A 24275-nucleotide genomic window follows, 5' to 3' on the forward strand; every position below is an offset into this window, starting at 1 on the left:
GATGATTTAAATCTCACCTTGCACTTAAAATACTCAATATCCCAAACTAAAATCATGAAAATCTCTTCTAGCCCCATCCTCCATGCCCCACCAAGCTGGGTCTCCATTAGGCCAAAAACTTAAGAAAACATCTATTGTTCTCTCTCAGTGACCTTCTATTTACTCCATTATGAAGTTTTCTGTCAATTTTACTTCCTAAATATCACTCAAATGTATCTTTTTTTTTTTTTTTTTTTTTTGAGAGAGAGCATGTGTGCATGCACATATGAGCGGGGCAGGGGGAGGGGCAGAGGGAGAGGGAGAGAGAGAATCTTAAGCAGACTCCCCACTCAGTGCAAAGCTGATGCAGGACTCGATCTTATGACCCTGAGATCGTGACCTGAGCTAAAATCAAGAGTCAGACGCTTAACCAACTGAGCCACCCAGGCACCCCCATCAAATTTACTTACAGTGGCATTCCATACCTGCTGAAGCTAGCATCACTTCTTGTCTGGTTTACTCTGACAGCCTCTTAACTGGTCTCCCCATACCTCTTCTTGCCTTCTCTAATTCTATCCTCTATGCCGCTCCAAGAGTGATGTTTTTAAAAAAGCAAATACTATTATTTTTATTACTAAATAATAGCTAAAATTTGAGTGGTTACTTTGAACCAGGCATCATCTCTGTTAATCCTTTAAAAAAAATTTTTAAGTAGGCTACACAAGGCTTGAACTCACAACCCTGAGATCAAGATCTGAGCTGAGATCAAGAGTCGGACACTTAACCAACTCAGCCACCCAGGCACCCCAACTATTAATCCTAACAATCTTATTTTATGGTAATTACTATCATATTTTCCTTTTATAGATGAGGAAACTGGGGGAAAAGGAGATTAAATCCCAATGTCATACAGTGGGTATGTGGCCAAACTGGGATTTTAATACAGCTGGTCTCATTCCAGAGCCTGTGTTCTTAATCTCTTTGCCACGTTAGAATCTCCGACAATACCGCAGAGTGAGACAGAGCCCCAAAAGGTATCTGTCCTGTGAGTAGTAAAATTGGAAAATATAGATTTAAAAGGAATTTTTGATGAATAAATTTATAACTAGCAGTTAGGTAAAATTAGATTATTTAAAGTTAGTCAAAGAAAGATAACTGTGACTTCTACATATTATCACTTCTTATAGTGCCCCTCTCTCTCAGAAATAAAATGCTAGGTTAATTGTATAGAAGTACAACCCCAGGGGCACCTGGGTGACTCAGTTGTTAAGCGTCTGCCTTGGGCTCAGGTCATGATCCCAGGGTCCTGGGATCGAGCCTCACGTCGGGCTCTGTGCTCAGCAGGAAGCCTGCTTCTCCCTCTCCCACTCCCCCTGCTTGTGTTCCTGCTCTTGCTATCTCTCTCTCTGTCAAATAAATAAATAAAATCTTAAAAAAAAAAAAAAGTACAATCCCAGTGTCAATTCTTATATATTATTCAATGTGGAAAGGGGGTCTCTTTTTTTGAAAGATTTTATTTTTTAAGTAATCTTTACACCCAACGTTGAGACTCAAACTCACAACCCCAAGGATCAAGAGTTGCATGCTCTACCAACTGAGCCAGCCAGGCACCCCAAGTCTCTTAATTTTTGATACTTTTTGCACATAAAATACTCTTTAGTTGAACCTCAGATTACAAATTTACTAATTCATGTCTTAGACAAAGCAGCCCTAGCAAAATGTCTACTCCTCTGTAAGACTCTCATAGTGAGGGGTGCCTGGGTGGCTCAGTCGTTAAGCTTAGGGTTTAAGTCTTTAGTTACAAGGAAATGTATTACAAACAGCTTGCCAAATGGAATATTAACAATAAAGCCGTTAACTTAGCTGGACACCAGAAAGATGAAAGAGTAGAGAGGGATGCTCTAAGAGCTGGTAGATCCCAAAGGACTATTTCTTTAAACTGATACAGGTTTCCAGTGGAAAAGTAGAAACAGAACAACAGTGAACGTGATTCATTAGCACCAGGAAGCTTTAACTCCGCAATTCTGGGGTTGTAGAGAATAATTACATTATCTTCAGCACAGTTACTGGTTTTCAAGTTTATTTATTCCAGAATTAAGTTAGTGATAGAGCCGGTTTTCATACAACACTTTATCTGAAAGGCAGTCTTTCTGAAGAGTTAACAGACTTACTCTACAGAGCAAAACTATGGGTGAACATGACAATGAAATGGAGGTTAGCTCAATATAAAGAATCATGCAGCAACTGAATCTGCTAATACATTGCAGCTAAATTCTGCTACCACACAAAGTAATAAGCTCCATATTCAATTAAATCATCTCAAATACATGCAACATGATACCATGGCAGGCACAACGGGTATTGTGATACAATAAGAAATAAAGATTTGGTTTTCACTCCAGTTCCTGGCACAGAAATCCTAAAACCCTTGGAATTTCCCGAGAGATAAGAGAGAAATGTCATTTGTTGTTATCAATAATAAACCCGAGTGTATGCTAATGAGGTCACCTGGGTAGGCCCCTAGAGAGCTTCAGGATGGGGTCTGGTTGCCAGAGTTGGACCATATAATTAGAGAGCTTGAACTTTCAGCTCCACTCCCTAACCTCCAGAAGGAGAGGGGCTGGAGATTTAGTTAATCACCAATGGCCAATGATTTAACCATTCATGTCTACAGAATGGAAACTCCATAAAAACTCTAAACAGTGGGGTTCAGCTTCCTAACTGGTGAATACCTCGAGGTGCTAGGAAAGTGGCACACCCAAAGAAAACGGAAACTCTGTACCCCTCCACCACATACCTTGCCCTGTGCAACCCTTCTATTTGACTGTTCTTGAGTTGTACCCTTCATGATACACTGGTAATGTAAGTAAACTGTTTTCCTGAGTTCTGTGAGCCATTCTAGCAAATTACTGAACCTGAGGAGGGTCTGTGGGAACTCCTGATTAATATATATTTTATGAAAACAGCATAAACTCACTGGAGAAAATTTGGAATACAAAGAAAATTCTATTGCCCACAGGAAACAACTGCATAAACCATTTAAAAACATGGCTTTCAAAAAGGATTTCCACCAAATGCTAAAAGAAGCAGGGAGAAAAACTGGCCAATATAACTAAATTAACATTTAAGCTCTAGAATTTTGTCTTTACATTTAGATTAAGGAAATGAAATTTCACTCCAAGAAATAAAGAGCGTATTTGGTTTAAGGTGCGGCTGGCTCAAGCATCGCAAATACCACAAATGTAATAAATACTTGTTTTTCCATAAGGAGTTCAATTAAGATTATTTTCAACTAGAAGAACAGGTTTTAGCTTTACCTGCTAGGGGAAAATTCTGAGCTGCTTATCAGGGGGCACACTGTAGATTAATGAATGCTACTGAAAAAGCAACATAAAGAAATCAGGAGTGGAGGAACCACCACCCATCATCCCAACAACTAACACAAAGTCGGCACATTACCATCACCTTCTTGTCCAGAGGCATATGATTACCACTCTGTTGAACCAATGGACAATGTTCTGAGAAAATTTCTACTTTGGGCTAAGCACTGTACTAGTTCCTATTTCTCTAAGTTATTATATTTAAAGAATTTAATGGGACATCCAGTTTACACAGTGGTAACAATAATTAATAGTGTAATAACAAGTCCCTTTATAATAGTACCTTACTGTGTTTTAGCTTCATATACAAAATAAAGTGGAGCTCAGCTTCAGGGATGATAAGTATAAGAACTAGCCTATGAATAAATGCAATTTGGTAATATGCAAAAAGCCTTAAAATGTACATAAAATGTAGCAGAGGGAGTTAAAATGTTGGGATTTAGAATGGGATCAAACTTAAGTTGTTATCAACTTAAAATAGACTCTAAGTTGTTATATGTAAGCATAATGGTAACCATAAAACAAAAACCTATAGTAAATACACAAAAGATAAAGAAAAAGAAAAATAAGCATAACAATAAGGAACAGTCATCAAACCACAAAGAAAGCAAGAGAAGAAAGGAACAGAAAGGAACTACAAAAACAGCCAGAAAACAATGAACACAATGGCAATAAATATACACCTATCACTAATTACTTTAACTGTAAACAAACTAAATTCTAGAATCAAAAGACACAGAGTGGTTGGGTGCCTGGCTGGCTCAGTAGAGCTTGTGACTTTTGATCTCAGGGTCATGAGTTTGAGCCCCACAACGGGTGAAGAGCTTACTTGAAAAAAAAAAAAAAAAAAAGGCACAGAGTGCCTGAATGGATTAAAAAAAAACCAGTGGCTCAGTCGTTAAGCGTCTGCCTTCAGCTCAGGTCCCAGGATCCTGGGATCGAGCCCCATATCGGGCTCCCTGCTTGGCGGGAAGCCTGCTTCTCCCTTTCCCATTTGCTCTGCTTGTGTTCCCTCTCTTGCTGTGTCTCTCTCTGTCAAATAAATAAAATCTTAAAAAAAAAAAGACTCATTTTAAATGTAAATGACATACACAGACTGAAAGTGAAGGCACAGAAAAAGATGTTCCATGCAAACAGAAACCAAAAGAAAGCTGGAGTAGCTATACTTATATCAGATAAAATCAATTTTAACACAAAGACTATCAGAGACAAATAAGGGCATTACATAATGATGAAGGGCAAATCCAATAAGAGGATATAACATTTGTAAATATTTATAGGAGCACCTAATACATAAAACAAATATTAACAGACCTAAATGAAGAAACAGACAGCAATACAGTAATAGGGGACTTCAATACCTCACACCAATGGATAGATCATCCAGACAGAAAATCAACATGGAGGGGCACCTGGGTGGCTCAGTCATTAAGCGACTGCCTTTGGCTCAGGTCATAATCCCAGGGTCCTGGGATCAAGCCCCGCATCGGGCTCTCTGCTTCTCCCTCTCCCAATCCCCCTGCTTGTGTTCCCTCTCTCACTGTGTCTGTCAAATAAATAAATAAAATCTTAAAAAAAAAAAAAAGAAAATCAATATGGAAACACTGGCCTTAAATGACACGCCAGACCAGATGGACTTAACTGTACATACAGAACATTCCATCCAAAAGCAACAGAATACACATATTTCCCAAGTGCACATAGAACATTCTTTAGAACAGATCAGATGTTGACCACAAAACAAGTCTTAATAAATTTAAGTGGACTGAAATAATATCAAGCATCTTTTCCGACCACAGCAATATAAAACTAGAAATCAATTAGACAAAGAAAGCTGGAAAATTCACAAATATGTAGAGATTAAACATGCTACTGAAGAACCAGTGGGTTAAAGAAAAACGAATTTTTTTAAAGACAGTATTCACCCATTTTTATGTATGTATTTTTTATTTTTTTGATGTACTGTTCCATGATTCACTGCGTATAACACCCAGTGCTCCATTCAATATGTGCCCTCTTTATTTTTTTATTTTTTTAAAGATTTTTTATTTATTTATTTGACAGAGAGAGACACAGCGAGAGAGGGAACACAAGCAGGGTGAGTGGGAGAGGGAGAAGCAGGCTCCCCGCAGAGCAGGGAGCCCGATGCGGGACTCGATCCCAGGACCCCGGGATCATGACCTGAGCCGAAGGCAGTCGCTTAACCGACTGAGCCACCCAGGCGCCCTGTGCCCTCTTTAATACCCATCACCAGGCTAACCGATCCCCCCACTCCCCTCCCCTCTAGAATGCTCAGTTTGTTTCTCAGAGTCCATAGTCTATCATGGTTCATCTACCCCTCTGATTTCCTTTCATTTTTCCCCTTCCTACTTTTTTTTTTTTTTTAAACATATAATGTATTATTTGTTTGAGAGGTACAGGTCTGTGATTCATCAGTCTTACACAATTTACAGTGCTCACCATAGCACATACCCTCCGCAGTGTCTATCACCCAGCCACCCCATCCCTCCCACCCCCCACCATTCCAGCAACCTTCAGTTTGTTTTCTGAGATTAAGAATTCCTCATATCAGTGAGATCATATGATACATGTCTTTCTCTGACTGACTTATTTCGCTTAGCATAATACCCTCTAGTTCCAACCACGTCATTGCAAATGGCAATATTTTTTTTTATGACTGCATAACAGTCCATTGTATATATATACCACAACTTCTTTATCCATTCATCTGTTGATGGACATCCTGGCTCTTTCCATAATTTGGCTATTGTTGACATTGCTGCTATAAACATATGACATGGTTGCTATGCATGCACCCCTTCAGATCACTGCATTTGTATCTTTGGGGTAAATACCCAGTAGTGCAATTGCTGGGTCGTAGGGTAGCTCTATTTTCAACTTTTTCAGGAACCACCAGACTGTTTTCCAGAGTGGCTGCTACAGCTTCCATTCCCACCAACACTTTAGGAGGGTTCCCCTTTCTCCGCATCCTTGCCAACATCTGTCGTTTCCTGACTTGTTAATTTTGTGAGGTAGTATCTCATTGAGGTTGTTTTTTTTTTTTTTTAAAGATTTTATTTATTTATTTGACAGAGAGAGAGATAGCGAGAGCAGGAACACAAGCAGGGGGAATGGGAGAGGGAGAAGCAGGCTTCTTGCCGAGCAGGGAGCCCGATGTGGGACTCGATCCCAGGACCCTGGGATCATGACCTGAGCTGAAGGCAGACACTTAACGACTGAGCCACCCAGGCGCCCTCTCATTGAGGTTTTGATATGTATTTCCCTGATGCCGAGTGATGTTGAGCACTTTTTCATGTGTCTGTTGGCCATCTGGATGTCTTCTTTGGAAAAATGTCTGTTCCTGTCTTCTGCCCATTTCTTGATTGGATTAGTTGTTCTTTGGGTGTTGAGTTTGATAAGTTCATTATAGATTTTGGATACTAGCCCTTTATCTGATATGTCATTTGCAAATATCTTCTCCCATTCTGTCAGTTGTCTTTTGGTTTTGTTGACTGTTTCCTTTGCTGTGCAAAAGCTTTTTATCTTGATGAAGTCCCAATAGTTCATTTTTGCCCTTGCTTCCCTTGCCTTTGGTGATGTTTCTAGGAAGAAGTTGCTGCGGCTGGAGGTTGAAGAGGTTGCCACCTGTGTTCTCCTCTAGGATTTTGATGGATTCCTGTCTCACATTTAGGTCTTTCATCCATTTTGAGTCTATTTTTGTGTGTGGTGTAAGGAAATGGTCCAGTTTCTGCATGTGGCTGTCCAATTTTCCCGACACCATTTGTTGAAGAGACTGTCTTTTTTCCATTGGACATTCTTTCCTGTTTTGTCGAAGATTAGCTGACCATAGAGTTGAGGGTCCATTTCTGGGCTCTCTATTCTGTTCCATTGATGTATGTGTCTGTTTTTGTGCCAGTACCATACTCTCTTGATGATTACAGCCTTGTAATAGAGTTTGAAGTCCGGAATTGTGATGCCACCAGCTTTGCTTTTCTTTTTCAACATTCCTCTGGCTATTCGGGGTCTTTTCTGGTTCCATACCAAATTTTAGGATTATTTGTTCCATTTCTTTGAAAAAAGTGGATGGTATTTTGATAGGGATTGCATTAAATGTGTAGATTGCTCTAGGTAGCATTGACATCTTCACAATATTTGTTCTTCCAATCCATGAGCATGGAACGTTTTTCCATTTCTTTGTGTCTTCCTCAATTTCTTTCATGAGTATTTTATAGTTTTCTGAGTACAGATTCTTTGCCTCTTTGGTTAGATTTATACCCAGGTATCTTATGGTTTGGGGTGCAATTGTAAATGGGATCAACTCCTTCATTTCTCTTTCTTCTGTCTTGTTGGTGTATAGAAATGCAACTGATTTCGTGCATTGATTTTATAACCTGCCACTTTACTGAATTCCTGTATGAGTTCTAGCAGTTTTGGGGTGGAGTCTTTTGGGTTTTCCACGTAAAGTATCATATCATCTGCAAAGAGTAAGAGTTTGACTTCTTTGCTGATTTGGATGCTTTTTATTTCTTTTTGTTGTCTGACTGCTGTGGCTAGGACTTCTAGTACTATGTTGAATAGCAGTGGACATCCCTGCCGTGTTCCTGACCTTAGGGGGAAAGCCCTCAGTTTTTCCCCATTGAGAATAATATTCGCTGTGGGTTTTTCATAGATGGCTTTTATGATATTGAGGTATGTACCGTCTATCCCTACACTGTGAAGAGTTTTGATCAAGAAAGGATGCTGTACTTTGTCAAATGCTTTTTCTGCAACTATTGAGAGGATCATATGGTTCTTGTTCTTTCTTTTATTAATGTATTGTATCACATTGATTGATTTGCGGATGTTGAACCAATCTTGCAGCCCAGGGATAAATCCCATTTGGTCGTGGTGAATAATCCTTTTAATGTACTGTTGGATCCTATTGGCTAGTATTTTGGTGAGAATTTTTGCATCCATGTTCATCAGGGATATTGGTCTGTAATTCTCCTTTTTGATGGGGTCTTTGTTTGGTTTTGGGATCAAGGTAATGCTGGCCTCATAAAATGAGTTTGGAAGTTTTCCTTCCATTTCTATTTTTTGGAACAGTTTCAGAAGAACAGGTATTAATTATTCTTTAAATGTCTGGTAGAATTCTCCTGGGAAGCCATCTGGCCCTGGGCTCTTGTTTGTTGGGAGTTTTTTATTACTGCTTCAATTTCCTTAGTGGTTATGGGTCTGTTGAAGTTTTCTATTTCTTCCTGGTTCAGTTTTGGTAGTTTATACATCTCTAGGAATGCATCCACTTCTTCCAGATTATCTAATTTGCTGGCATATAGTTGCTCACAATATGCTCTTATAATTGTATTTCTTTGGTGTTGGTTGTGATCTCTCCTCTTTCATTCATGATTTTATTTATTTGGGTCATTTCTCTTTTCTTTTTGATAAGTCTGGCCAGGGGTTTATCAATCTTATTAATTCTTTCAAAGAATCAGCTCCTAGTTTCGTTGATCTGTTCTACTGTTCTTTTGGTTTCTGTTTCATTGATTTCTGCTCTGATCTTTTTTATTTCTCTTCCTCTGCTGGGTTTAGGCTTTATTTACTGTTCTTTCTCCAGCTCCTTTAGGACTAGGGTTAGCTTGTGTATTTGAGACCTTTCTTCTTTCTTGAGAAAGGCTTGTATTGCTATATACTTTCCTCTTAGGACCGCCTTTGCTGCATCCCAAAGATTTTGAACAGTTGTGTTTTCATTTTCATTGGTTTCCATGAATTTTTTAAATTCTTCTTTAATTTCCTGGTTGACCCATTCATTCTTTAGTAGGATGCTCTTTAGCCTCCATGTATTTGAGTTCTTTCCGACTTTCCTCTTGTGATTGAGTTCTAGTTTCAAAGCACTGTGGTCCGAAAATATGCAGGGAATGATCCCAATCTTTTGGTACTGGTTGAGACCTGATTTGTGACCCAGTATGTGATCTATTCTGGAGAATGTTCCATGGGCACTTGAGAATAATGTGTATTCTGCTGCTTTGGGATGGAATGTTCTGAATATACCTGTGAAGTCCATTTGGTCCAGTGTGTCATTTAAAGTCTATTTCCTTGTTGATCTTTTGCTTAGATGATTTGTCCATTTCAGTGAAGGAGGTGTTAAAGTCCCCTACTATTATTGTATTGTTGTCGATGTGTTTCTTTGATTTTGTTATTAATTGGCTTCTATAATTGGCTGCTCCCACGTTAGGGGCATAGATACTTACAATTGTTAGATCTTCTTGTTAGATCTAACCCTTTAAGTAGAATATAGTGTCCTTCCTCATCTCTTATTATATTCTTTGGTTTAAAATCCAATTTGTCTGGTATAAGGATTGCCACCCAGCTTTCTTTTGATGTCCATTAGCATGGTAAATGGTTTTCCACCCCCTCACTTTCAATCTGGAGGGGTCTTTGCGTCTAAAATGAGTCTCTTGCAGACAGCATATCGATGGGTCTTATTTTTTTTTTATCCAATCTGATACCCTCTGTCTTTTGATTGGGGCATTTAGCCCATTTACATTCAGGGTAACTATTGAAAGATAGGAATTTAGGGCCATTGTATTGCCTGTAAGGTGACTGTTACTGTATATTGTCTGTGTTCCTTTCTGGTCTATATTACTTTTAGGCTCTCTCTTTGCTTAGAGGACCCCTTTCAATATTTCTTGTAGGGCTGGTTTCGTGTTTGCAAATTCTTTTAGTTTATGTTTGTCCTCGAAGCTTTTTATCTCTCCTTTATTTTCAATGACAGCCTAGCTGGATATAGTATTTTTGGCTGCATATTTTTCTTGTTTAGTGCTCTAAATATATCATGCCAATCGTTTCTGGCCTGCCAGGTCTCTGTGGATAGGTCTGTTGCCAATCTAATGTTTCTACCATTGTAGGTTACAGACGTCTTGTCCCGAGCTGCTTTCAGGATTTTCTCTTTGTCTCTGAGACTTGTGAGTTTTACTATTGATGTTGGGGTGTTGACCTATTTTTATTGATTTTGAGGGGGGTTCTCTGTGCCTCGTGGATTTTGATGCCTGTTTCCTTCCCCAAATTAGGGAAGTTCTCTGCTATAATTTGCTCCAATATATCTTCTGCCCCTCTCTCTTTCTTCTTCTTCTGGGATCCCAATTATTCTAATACTGTTTCATCTTATAGTATCACTTATCTCTCAAATTCTGCCCTCGTGATCCAGTAGTTGTTTATCTCTTTCTCAGCTTCTTTATTCTCCATCGTCTTCTATATCACTAATTCTCTCTTCTGCCTCATTTATCCTAGCAGTTAGAGCCTCCATTTTTTATTGCACCTCATTAATAGCCTTTTTGATTTCGACTTGGTTAGATTTTAGTTCTTTTATTTCTCCAGAAAGGGTTTCTCTAGTATCTTCCATGCTTTTTTCAAGCCAGCTAGTATCTTTATAACTGTCATTCTGAACTCTAGTTCCAACATCTTACTAATGTCTGTATTGATTAGGTCCCTGGCAGTCGGTGCTGTTCTTTTAAGTGAGTGTTTCCGTCCTGTCATTTTGTTCAGAGAAGAACAGCTGAATGAGAGAACAAAATGCTAACAGGATAACGACCCCAGAAAAATATACACTAAACAAATCAGAAGAGACCCAAAACCGGGGGAAAAGAAAGGGAAAGAAAGAAAAAAGAAAGGAAAAGAAAAAGAAAAAAAGGATATGATCAAATATGATCAGGCTGGTGAATAGATCAGTGCCACACACTAGATTTTGGGCGTATTTTGGTCTGTTAGAAGAAACTGCCTCCCAAAATTTTAAAGAAAGAAAAACTTACATATGTACAAAAATAAGGGTAAATATGATGAAGGGATGAAATATGACTGTAAAGATGAAAGTTATAAAAGATTTTATAAAAGGAATTGATAAGAAGTTGGTTGAAAAAAGAAAGAAATTTAAAAAAAAAAGGGAGAATGTGATCAGGCAGGAGACTAGAACATAGCCATACACTAGAGATTTAGGGTATATTTTGGTCTGTCAGAAGAAACTGTATCCCAAAATTTTAAAGAGATAACAATTTATATATATACCAAAAATAAGGTTCATTTAGGCATAGATGCCTTCATTCTATGCCTTCATTGTAGGCATAGAATATGACTCTTCCAGGAAGTGGTCACTTTTCTGTTCAGAGAGTTGCTGCTCTTCTTCGATCTCCTGTTGGGAGTTCGTAGGTGTTCAGAATGGTTTGATAGCTATCTAGCTGAATTCCTGGGACCAGACGAAATTTAGGACTCCTACTCCTCTGCCATCTTGCTCATCCTCTCTATTTATTTTTATTTTTGAAAATAGGCTGCATACCCAACATGGGGCTTGAACTCAGGACACTGAGATCAAAAATTATATGCTCTACCAACTGAGCCAGCTAGGCACCCCAGAAAAAATTTTTATAAAATCAAAAAATATCCCAAAACAAACAAAAATGGAAATATAACATTTTATGGGATGCAGCAAAAGCAGTTCTAAGAGGGAAGTTCACAGTAATAAATGCCTACCTCAAAAAATAAGAAAAGTCTCAATCTAATTTTACACCTCAAAAGCTAGGAAAAAAAAGAACAAATGAAGAGTCAGTAGATGTAAGGAAATAACAAAGGCTAGAATAGAAATAAATGATACAGGGGCACCTGGGTGGCTCAGTCGTTAAGCATCTGACTTCAGCTCAGGTCATGATCCCTGGTCCTGGGATGGAGCCCTGCATCAGGCTCCCTGCTTGGCAGGAAGCCTGCTTCTCCCTCTCCCACTCCCTCTGCTTGTGTTCCCTCTCTCTCTGTGTCTCTTTCTGTCAAATAAATAAATAAAATCTTAAAAAAAAAAAAGAAAGAAATGAAAAAGTTAACAGAAAAGATCAATACAACTTAGAGCTGATTCTCTGAAAAGATAAACAAAACTGCAAACATTTAGTCAGACTAACAAAAAAAAGAGGGACAGGACAAATAAAATCAGAAATGAAAGAGGAGATGTTACAACTGATACTAAAGAAGTATAAAGGATCATAACAGACTACTGTGAATAATCATACACCAACAAATTGGACAACCTAGAAGAAATGAATAAATTCCTAGATACATAGAGCCTCCATGATAAAACAAGACTGTATCATAAAACAGAAAATCTGAACAGACTGATAACTAATAAGGAGACTGAATCAGTAATCAAAAACCGCCCAACAAGCAAAAGTCCAGGACCAGATGGCTTCACTGGTGAGTTCTACCAAACATTTAAAGAAGAATTAATACAATACTTTTTAAACTCATCCAAAAATAGAAAAGGATTAGCACTACTAAACTCATTTTATGAAGCAAACATTACCCTGATATGAAAACCAACAAGGATGCACAAGAAAAAAAAGTTACAGGCTAATGTCCCTTATGAACACAGATGCAAAAATCCTCAACAAAATATTAGCAAATGGAATTCAACAATTCATTAAAAAGATCATACATCATGATCAAGTGGGATTTACTCCAGGGATGTAAGGTTGGCTCAACACCCACAATTCAGTCAATGTGATATACTACATTAACGAAATTAAGGATAAAAATCATATGATCATCTTGATAGATGCAGGAAAAGCATTTGACAAAACTAAACATTCATTTATGACAAAAACCCTGAACAAAGTGGAGATGTCCCTCAACATAATAAAGCCTACAACTAACACCATACTTAACTGTGAAACCTGAAAGCTTTTCCTCTAAAATCAGGAACATGACAAAGATGTTCACTCTCGGGCGCCTGGGTGGCTCAGATGGTTAAGCATCTGCCTTCGGCTCAGGTCATGATCCCAGGGTACTGGGATCGAGTCCCACATTGGGTTCCCTGCTCCTTGGGAGCCTGCTTCTCCCTCTGCCTCTCTCTGTCTCTCATGAATAAATAAATAAAATCTTTAAAAAAAAAAGATGTTCACTCTGGCCACTTTTATTCAACATGGCATTGGAAATCCTAGCCAGAGCAATTAGGTAAGAAAAAGAAATAAAAGGCAACCAAATTTAAAAGAAAGAAGTAAGTGTCACTATTAGCAGATGACATTATATATAGAAGACCCTAAAGATGCCACCAAAAAAGATGTTAGAAAAAACAAAGTCAGTAATATTGTAAGATACAAAATCAATACACAAATCTGTTGTGTTTCTATATGCTAATAACAAACTAGCAAAAGGAGAAATTAAAAAAATAATATCATTTGGTCGCCTGGGTGGCTCAGGCGTTAAGCATCTGCCTTCGGCTCAGGTCATGATCCCAGGGTCCTGGGATCAAGCCCCGCATCAGGCTCCCTGCTCCGCAGGAAGCCTGCTTCTCCCTCTCCCACTCCCCTGCTTGTGTTCCCTCTCTTGCTGTGTCTCTCTCTGTCAAAAAATAAATAAAATCTTTAAAAAAATAATAATATCATTTATAATTGCATCAAAAAGAATAAAATACCTAGGAATATATTTAATCAAGGAAGTGAAAGACCTGTATGTTGAAACTGTAAGACACCCAGGGTTGCCTGGGTGGCTCAGTAGTTAAGTGTCTGCCTTCGGCTCAGGTCATGATCCCAGGGTTCTGGGAATGAGCCCCCTTCTGGCTCCCTGCTCAGTAGGGAGCCTTTTTCTCCCTCTACCCCCAACTCTTGCTCTCTCTCGCTCTCTATACACACACACACACACACACACACACACACACACACACACATATATATATCTCAGTGGAATAGAACAGAGCCCAGAAATGAACATGCATATATGATCAATTAATTTACAACAAAGGAGTAAAAAACATACAATGGGGAAAGGACAATCTCTTCAGTAAATGGTATTAGAAAACTGGACAGACCCTGGCTGTTTGAATGCAAAAGAATGAAACTGGACCACTATCTTATACCCTACACAAAAATTATCTCAGAATGGTCAAAGATTTGAAAGTAAGACCTGAAACCACAAAGCTCCTAGAAGAAAATACAGTCAAGTTATCTCCTTGACAAAGGTCCTGTCAATGACCTTACGAATCTGACACCAAAAGTGAAACCAACAAAAGCAAAAATAAACAAGTGGGACTAATAAAAATGAAAAGACCTTTTTTTTTTTTAAGATTTTATTTATTTATTTGACAGAGAGAGAGACAGCACAAGCAGGGGGAGTGGCAGGCAGAGAGAGAGGGAGAGCAGGGAGCCCCATGTAGGGCTCGATCCCAGGACCCTGAGGTTATGACCTGAGCCGAAGGCAGATGCTTCACTGACTGAGCCACCCAGGTGCCCCAAACTAAAAGACTTCTGCACAGCAAAGAAAACAATCAACAAAATAAAAAGGTAACCTACTGAATACAAGAAAATATTGCTCTTTAAAAGAAAGGGGGGGTGCGCTTGGGTGGTAGAGTCAGTTAAGCATGCAATTCTTGGTTTCAGCTCAGGTTGATCTCAGGGTCATGAGAACGAGCCCTGTGTCAGGTTCCATGCTCAGCACAGAGTCTGCTTAAGACTCTCTCCCTTTCTCTCTGCCCCTTCCCACTGAGCACGTGCTCTTTCTCTCTAAAATAAATCTTTAAAAAAAAAAGAAAATATTTGCAAATCATATATAAGGTGTTAATATCCAAAATATATAAAGAACCCATACAACTCAATAGCAAAAACCAACCATCTGATTTAAAAATCATCAGGAGACTTGAATAGGCATTTTCCCAAAGAAGACACAGATGGCCAACAAGTCAAAATCACTAACCATCAGGAAATGCAAACAAAACCATAATGAGATATCATCTCATACCTGTTAGAAAGTCTATTACCCAAAAGACAAGAAATAAGTGTTGGTGAGGATACAGAGAAAAAGAACCCTTGTGCACTGTTGGTAGGAATGTAAATTGGTGCAGCCACTATGAAAGACAGTATGTAGGTTCCTCAAAAAATTTAAACAAGAACTACCATTATATGATCCAGCAATTCCACTTCTTGGTTTTTTCCAAAGAAAATTAAAACATTAATTCAAAAAGATATATGCACGCCCATGTTCATTGCAGCACTATTTACAATAGCTAAGAAATGGAAACAATCTAAGTGTCCATCAATGAATGAATGGAAAAAGAACTTGCGGTATATATATACACACAATAGAATATTATTCAGCCATAAAAAACAATGAAATTTTGCCATTTGTGACAACTTGGATGGATGTGAAATAAGCAAGACAGAGAAAGACAAATACCACATTATCTCACTTATATGTGGAATCTAACAAAACAAAACAAGCTCATAGACAAAAAGAAACTACTGGTGGTTGCCAGAGGGAGGTGAAGGATAGAAGGTGAAGTGGAAGGAAAAAGTAAAAAACAATTTAATTAATTCAAAAATGTACATACAAAGGATGTTTCAACTATTATTTGTAATAGCAAAAGATATATCAGCAGCCTAAGATTCCAATAAAAGGAAATAATTTAAACACTGGTATATCCTGGGGCGCCTGGGTAGCTCAGTCGGCTAAGCGTCCAACTCTTGATTTCAGTGCAGGTCATGATGTCACGGTCATGAGATCAAGCCCCAAGCCGGGCTCCACACTCAGCGGGGAGTCTGCTTGAGATTCTCTATCCGGCTCCCTATGCCCCACCCCCTGCTTGCTCACAGGAGCTTGCGCTCTAAAATAAATAAAATCAATCTTCTTTAAAAAAAATAAACAAACACTGGTATAGCCCCATAAAGTATTATTATTTAGTCATTTACTATTTTTTAAGATAAATATATACTGATATGTTTATAATACAGAAGTGAAAAACAACACATACAAAGTGATCCCATTTTCTTTTTTTTTTTTTTAAAGATTTTATTTATTTATTTGAGAGAGAACACATGAGAGGGGGGAGGGTCAGAGGGAGAAGCAGACTCCCTGCCGAGCAGGGAGCCCGATGCGGGACTCGATCCAGGGACTCCAGGATCATGACCTGAGCCGAAGGCAGTCACTTAACCAACTGAGCCACCCAGGCACCCCAAAGTGATCCCATTTTCATAAGTGTATTTGAAATTAATTGTGCCAGGTTTCACCCTCCTATTAATGTCATACTTCTATTCTTAGTTAAATTATGGCCTAAGACAGAACTGGCTTAAATGTTAGTTATTAATTCCCCCCAAGTCATTTGTATCCTAAAAAAAAGATGCCTCACCTAACAGCCACCAAATCTAGGGGCACCTGGGTGGCTCATTTGCTTGAGGCTTCAACTCTGGATTTTGGCTCAGGTCATGATCCTATGGGTTGTGAGATCGAGCCCCAAATCGGCTCCATGCACAGTGGGGAGTCTGCTTGAGATTCTCTCCCCTTTCCCTCTCCCCCTGCCCCTCCCCCTACTCATAGACACACATGCTCACTCGCTCCCTAAAATAAATCTTAAAAAAAAAAAAATAGCCACCAAGTCTCTCAGCTATATTCAAAATGCAGGATCCATCTTCCTGCTCTCATTCTCACTTTACCATCAACACTGCCCAAAAAGCCACATTAAGAAACCTCCCAACTGCCTATGCTCTCTAGAGAATGCCAATGTCAAAGCCAAAAGGCCCAAAGCTTCCAAACCATAGGAAAGAATGGCTTCCTTCCTTCATTCAGAAGTTCCCAAAGCTGCCAACAGATGCAAAGAGATGCTAGAGAAAGGGTGAGGGGTTTGTGCTAGCAGCCTTGATGGTCCGGTTCGACCAGCCAAAAGTGCACTGTTACACATATGTTTGCCAAGAAAAAGGTCTGAAAGGTTTTGCACCAAGTTGTCAGTAATGGTTATCTTTTAGTATTCTCAAAGTTTTTTCTTATCTATGATTTTAAAATTTTCTTCAATGACCAGAGTTTGTTTGCGAGGCAAAAAAAAATTTTTTAAGTTAAAAAATGAAATATTTAAGTAGGAAATACATTATTGAGAACCATTTCCTTAAACAGCAAACTGTAAGAAAAATTTCCAACAAATATTCACAGTCATCAGTCCTCTAATTCTGCCCCCAATGCCAAGGTTCCTCCTGTCTCACCATTACTTACATTCCTGAAGACATTCTGTGTCTGTGCAGTAGGACTGGGACTGCCTCAACTACAATGAATAAGAAGAAAGGAAAGTTAGCCATTGGACTTAACCAAAAATGGATAATCTTTATTAGAAAAATCATGTTTTATTTTTTAATGAATGCTACCATAGTAGATATACTGTACCTTCAGAATCAAATACAAACACAGACTACATTGAAGAGCAGTCCAGCTTTGGGGGACTTTTTTCTACTCAAAATAATTTTCAAATATACTGTGATCTAGTATAATTCACTCATCTAAATTAAGGAATTAAAAAAAAAATCACCTGTGACAGAAAGTCCTGCTGCACATTTTAGACTTCTCGAAGGAAAAGCACTAAACTGTAGAGAAAGACTACTAGATAGAGAGTAAACTTTGTTAATGAGATTTTTTCTTCTCATTGACAATTAGAAGCAGATAGAGAAAAAACAGATTCTATTTGTAGAAAGTTCATCTTTGAAAGGGAGCAACATATTGTTTCCCCTTTTTGCTTATATCTGCATAAACAGTGGCTGGATAAATAAGAAACTAATAAAAATGTATACCACAGGGGTTGAGAGAGAATGGAGGAGTAGACTCTGACAGAGATGAAAGCTTAAGTTTTCAATGTCTATCTTTTCACAAAATTTAATTTTGGAATGTGATTATCAATTTTAAAAAGAAAATTTAAAAAGAAAAAACCAATCCGTAAACATACATCATCCTTTTATATTCACCCTATGCTGAGGTATTTTAGGATGTTTAGAAATGATAATATGATAAATCTTAAAATAGAGATGACTATACAGTAAAGAGAATGAGGAGCATGCAACTTTCAAATCAGCCTTGTTACTATATAATAACACCCTCCCTCCATTACAGCAATAACTCATGACTTGCAATTGCTTGGGAAAGCAACAACAGAGCCGTTGTGCCTAGCTGGTTAAGTATGAGCTCTGCAGAAAGACCTCCACTTCAAGTCTAAATCTGCAACTTTCTAGAGTTTCAAGGCCTTGGGCAAGGTCTTTAACACTTCTAAGCTTTAGTTTCCTCACCTGGTAAACGGGGATAATGTTACCTATATTTGAGTATTAGGGAGGATTAAAATAGATAATCCATGTGAAATGTAGTAACAACCCAAGGAATGTTAGCTATTATTACGACCGTGCCACACCAATTACAACCTTATCTAAACAATTACTGCAATTAACAACTACACAAATCATTTTGTAAATTGTTCTCTAAGATAACTGAACTTGCTTTGGTGTATACCTCTAAAAGTCATCCTACTTGAATTAAAATGGGAAAACAGATCTTATGTAAAAATATGCTGAATATCCTAACCCTAAATATGAAAGGAATTAATCAAAAATCTCTTTAAAAATTATACGTTCTGTGGCCATTATCAAAAAGACAAAAAACAACAAGTGTTGGCGAGGATATGGAGAAAAGGGAGCCCCTGTGCACTGCTGGTGGGAGTGTAAATTGGTGCAGCCACTATGGAAAACAGTATGGAAGTTCCTCAAAAAATTAAAAATAGAGGGGCGCCTGGGTGGCTCAGTTGGTTAAGTGACTGCCTTCGGCTCGGGTCATGATCCTGGAGTCCCGGGATCGAGTCCCACATCGGGCTCCCTGCTCGGCGGGGAGTCTGCTTCTCCCTCTGACCCTCTTCCCTCTCGTGCTCTCTGTCTCTCATTCTCTCTTTCTCAAATAAATAAATAAAATCTTTAAAAAAAAAATTAAAAATAGAATCACCATATGATTCAGCAATTCCACTTCTGGGTATTTATCTGAAGAAAAGGATACCAATTTGAAAATATATGCACCCCCCCCCCACTTCACTGCAGCATTATTTATCAGAGCCAAGACATGGAAGCAATCTAAATGTCCATCAATGTACAAATGGATAAGGAAAATGTGGCAAATATATATACAATGGAGTATTATTCAGCCATTTAAAAAAAATGAAATCTTGCCATTTGCAACAACATGGATGGACCTTGAAGACATTAGGCTAAGTGAAGGAAGTCACAAACAAAAAGATAAATACTGTATGATCTCACTTATGTGTAGAATCTAAAAACAAAAAGCAAACAGAGCTTATGGATAAAGAGACCAGATTCAATTTACTTTGCCCAGATCCATCAGAGGAATCACTATGTGTGACAGCTCTAGCCTGATGAAATGTATTTCTTGAGTAATAAGCCTTGAATGTTAAAATGATTCCTTGATCCATGGGCTGCAGATTGGATGCTGTGTTAGCAGGCATGAAAACAACATTCATCTTGTTGTAGATCACCATCATAGCTCTTGAGTAACCAGGTGCACAGTCCATGAGCAGTAATGTTTTGAAAGGAATCTCTTTTTTCTGAGCAATAAGTCTCAGCGGTGGGTTTAAAATATTCAGTAAACCGTGTTGTGAACAGATGTGCTGTCATGCAGGCTTTCTTGTTCCATTTATAGAGCACCAGCAGAATAGAGTAATTCTTAAGAACCCTAGAATTTGGGGAACAGTAAATGACCACTAGCTTCAACTTGAAGTCACCACCTACATTAGCCTCTAATAAGACAGTCAGCTTGTCCTTTGAAGCCAGGCACTGACTTCTCCTCTCTGGCTAAGAAAAGCCCTAAGTGGTGTCTTCTTCCAATAGAAGCTGTTTCATCTACATTGACAATCTACTGTTCAGTGTAGTTACCTTCACTGACTATCTTAGCTAGATCTCCTGGGTAACTTGCTGCAGCTTCCAGGTCAACACTAGGGGCTTTACTTTCCCTTGCACTTTTTGTTATAGAGATGACTTCTTTCCTTAAAACTCATGAATCAACCTCTCTTAGCTTCAAACGTTTCTTCTGTAGCTTCTCCACCTCTTTCAGGCTTTGTGGAATTGAATAGAGTTAGGATCTTGCTCTGGATTAGGCTTTTGCTTAAGGGAAGATCGTGGCTGGTCGGTCTTCTATCCAGACCACTCAAAACTTTCCCCATTATCAGCAATAAGGCTGTTTTGCTTTTTTATCATTCATGTGGTCACTGGAATAGAACTTTTTAATTTTCTTTCAAGAACTTTTCTTTTGCATTCACAGCTTGGCTAACCAGCACAAGAGGCCTAGCCTTCAGTCTATCTTGGTTTTTGACATGCCTTTCTCACTAAGCTTAATCATTTTTGTTTTTTAAAGTGTGAGATGTGGGACTCTTCCTTTCACTTGAACACTTAGAGGTCATCACAGGGTTATTCACTGACCCAATGTCAATACAGCTGTGTCTCAGGGAATAATGAGGACTGAGGAGAGGGAGAGAGATGGGGGGGTTGGGTGGCGGATAGCTAGTTGATGTAGCCGTCAGAACACACAACATTTATGTATTAAGTTTGCCATCTTATATGGGTGCAATTCATGGTGCCCCCAAATCAATTATAATAGTAACACCAAAGACTACTGATCACAGATCATAATAAACATAACAATAATGATAAAGCTTGAAATATTACAAGAATTACCCAAATGTGACATAGAGACACGAAGTGAGCAAATGCAGATAGAAAAATGGTACTGGTAAGACCTGACTCAATGCAGGGTTGCTACAAACCTTCAATTTATAAAAATGCAGTTTGTGCAAAGTGCAATAAAGTGCAATAAAATGAGGTATGCCTGTAGTTTAACTAAAACGTAGCCACATTCACTCATTTACATATTGTCTATGGCTGCTTTCACTACAACAGCTGAGGTGAGTATAGAGACATCAAGCCTAAAGTATTTACTACCTTGCCCTTAAATCACTGAACCTAGAAAATAACACATGGGACAAGAGAAAAAAACAAATATTTCTGTGTAGCTATATAAAAATGTTCATTTAGAAATGTGAGATGCTCCTGAATTACATCTACATACTAATAATACCACAACAATCATTTGTTCACTTACTCATTCAAAATACTTATCGAATGCCTACTCTATGCCAGGTATAGTTCTAGGTACTGAGGATATGGTATGAAAAAGACAAAGTTTCTATTGTTGCGGATCATACAGTCTTATGGGGAAGTCAGACAATTAACAAATAAATATATCACAAAAATGTCAGAGAGCCTTGTAGAGAACAAAAACAGGATAGCATTATATCTAAATCAGGCAGCAGACAGAGGCAGTAACACTTAAGGGGCTATCTACAGGATAGTGCAGCTCAAGGCGATGAGCATTCCGGGCATTCCAGGCAGAGTAAACAACTAGGAAAGGCGATGAGGAACCACAACGCTACTGCGGCTCGAGCAGAAGAGCCACATTACTTAGCTGTTGTATTGAACCCCAGAACCAAACGCTCTCTCTATATGCTCAAATCATCACAGTATGCTACTGATGTCATTTATCTGACTGCCTCCAACTCTTAGACATACCAATATGCAACAGATACCTATATGGTTCATCAATGTGGAACTGGAGTACTTTCTCATTATATAATATTTAAGATATATTTAAATAAAAATATTTTTAATATGTTAAAATTTACAAATTACTTTTAAAGTGATTTATTATAATTTAAATAACATTATATATATTACAATAAAAACATTATGAATACTTAGAAATTAATGTGGATTAACTCATTGCCCTGAGTATTCTTTTCTAGTCTTAAAATATGCACACTTTCACATAATTACACTTATGATAATAACAAATATTGAAAACTCGTATGTGGTAGGTACTATACTAAGAACTTTAACTTGTTGTGTTCTTTAATCCTCAACCAAGGGCTGGAGGCAGTTTCTTTTTATTTATTTATGTATTTATTTATTTGAGAGCGTGCGTGCACAGGGGGAGGGGAGACAGAAAGAGAGAGAGAGAATAAGTGGGGGGAAGAAGGGACAGAGGCAGGGGGAGAAGCAGGCTCCCTACTGGGAGCCCCATGTGGGGCTTGATCCCAGGACCCTGGAATCATGACCTGAGCCAAAGGCAGATGCTTAACTGATGAGGCACCCAGGTGCCCCACGGGGGCAGGTTTTATTACTGCTATTTTACCAGTGGATGAAACCTGAGTCTGGGGAAGGTCAGCTAGCTACCCAGTACAAACTCCAAATTATACATTTTTTTCTGAAGGCTAAATTCTTTTTTAAGATTTTATCTACCTATTTGAGAGAGCGAGTGAGCACTGGAGAGAGAGAGCAAGCACAAGTGGGTGGCAGAGGGAGAAGCAGGCTCCCCGCTCAGCAAGGAGCCTGATGTGGGGCTCAATTCCAGGACCCTGGGATTATGACCTGAGCTGAAGGCAGACGCTTAAATGAATGAGCCACCGAGACACCCTAAAGTCTAAATTCTTTTTTATTATTAACATATAATGTATTGTTTCAGGGGTACAGGTCTGTGATTCATCAGTCTTACACAATTCACAGTGCTCACCATAGTACATACTCTCCCCAATGTCCATCACCCAGCCACCACAACCTCCCACACCCCTCCACTCCAGCAACCCTCAGTTTATTTCCTGAGATTAAGAGTCTCTTATGGTTTGTCTCCCTCTCTGGTTTCGTCTTGTTTCATTTTTCCCTCCCTTCCCCTATGATCCTCTGTCTTGTTTCTCAAAATCCTCATATCAGTGAGATCATATGATACTTATCTTCCTCTGATTGACTTATTTTGCTTAGCATAATACCCTCTAGTTCCATCCACGTTATTGCAAATGGCAAGATTTCATTTTTTTTTTGATGGCTACATAATATTCCATTGTATATATACACCACGTCTTCTTTATCCATTCATCTGTTGATGGACATCTTGGCTCTTTCCATATTTGGCTATTGTGGACATTGCTGCTATAAACATTGGGGTGCAGGTGCCCCTTAGGATCACTACATTTGTATCTTTGGGGTAAATTCCCAGTAGTGCAATTGCTGGGTCGTAGGGTACCTCTATTTTCAACTTTTTAAGGAACCTCCAGACCGTTTTCCAGAGTGGCTACAACAGCTTGCATTCCCACCACTTTAGGAGGGTTCCCCTTTCTCCGCAACCTCGCCAACATCTGTCATTTCCTGACCTGTTAATTTTAGCCCTCCTGACTGGTGTGAGGTGGTATCTCACTGAGGTTTTGATTTGTATTTCCCTGATGCCGAGTGATGTTGAGCACTTTTTCATGTGTCTGTTGGCTGTTTGGATGTCTTCTTCGGAAAAATGTCTGTTCATGTCTTCTGCCCATTTCTTGATTGGATTAGTTTTCTTTGGGTGTTAAGTTTGAGAAGTTCTTTATAGATTTTGGATACTAGCCCTTTATCTGATATGTCATTTGCAAATATCTTCTCCCATTCTGTCGGTTCTTTTGGTTTTGTTGACTGTTTCCTTTGCTGTGCAAAAGCTTTTTATCTCGATAAAGTCCCAACAGTTCATTTTTGCCCTTGCTTCCCTTGCCTTTATGTTTCTAGGAAGAAGCTGCTGCGGCTGAGGTCGAGTAGGTTGCTGCCTGTGTTCTCCTCTAGGATTTTGATGGACTCCTGTCACAATTTAGGTCTTTCATCCATTTTGAGTCTATTTTTGTGTGTGGTATAAGGAAATGGTCCAGTTTCATTCTTCTGCATGTGGCTGTCCAGTTTTCCCAACACCATTTGTTGAAGAGACTGTCTTTTTTCCATTGGACATTCTTTCCTGCTTTGTCAAAGATTAGTTGACCATAGAGTTGAGGGTCCATTTCTGGGCTCTCTATTCTGTTCCATTGATCTATGTGTCTGTTTTTGTGCCAGTACCATACTGTCTTGATGATCACAGCTTTGTAATAGAGCTTGAAGTCCCAGAATGTGATGCCACCTAAAGTCTGAATTTTTTTTTAAGATTTTATTTATTTGACAGAGAGAGACACAGCGAGAAAGGGAACACAAGCAGGGAGAGTAGGAGAGGGAGAATCAGGCTCCCCGCTGAGCAGGGAGCCTGATGCGGGGCTCGATCCCAGGACTCTGGGAC

The 24275-nt window shown here is 38.8% G+C and overlaps 1 protein-coding gene across 2 annotated transcripts in view; it reads right to left on the reverse strand.

Moving 5' to 3' along the window:
- The window catches only part of SMIM14 (small integral membrane protein 14), an 83503-nt gene that overhangs the window by 7599 nt on the left and 51629 nt on the right, over positions 1–24275 (reverse strand). For both annotated transcript variants that reach the window (XM_045881299.3, XM_045881298.3), the window contains one exon: positions 17340–17388. In XM_045881299.3, the coding sequence (XP_045737255.1) occupies positions 17340–17388 (49 nt within the window). The remainder of the gene's footprint in view (positions 1–17339; positions 17389–24275) is intronic.

Source organism: Mirounga angustirostris, unplaced genomic scaffold (genome assembly GCF_029215605.1).
Source record: "Mirounga angustirostris isolate CCGP_5_RB_7025 unplaced genomic scaffold, mMirAng1.0.hap1 SCAF_2, whole genome shotgun sequence".
Taxonomy (NCBI): domain Eukaryota; kingdom Metazoa; phylum Chordata; class Mammalia; order Carnivora; family Phocidae; genus Mirounga; species Mirounga angustirostris.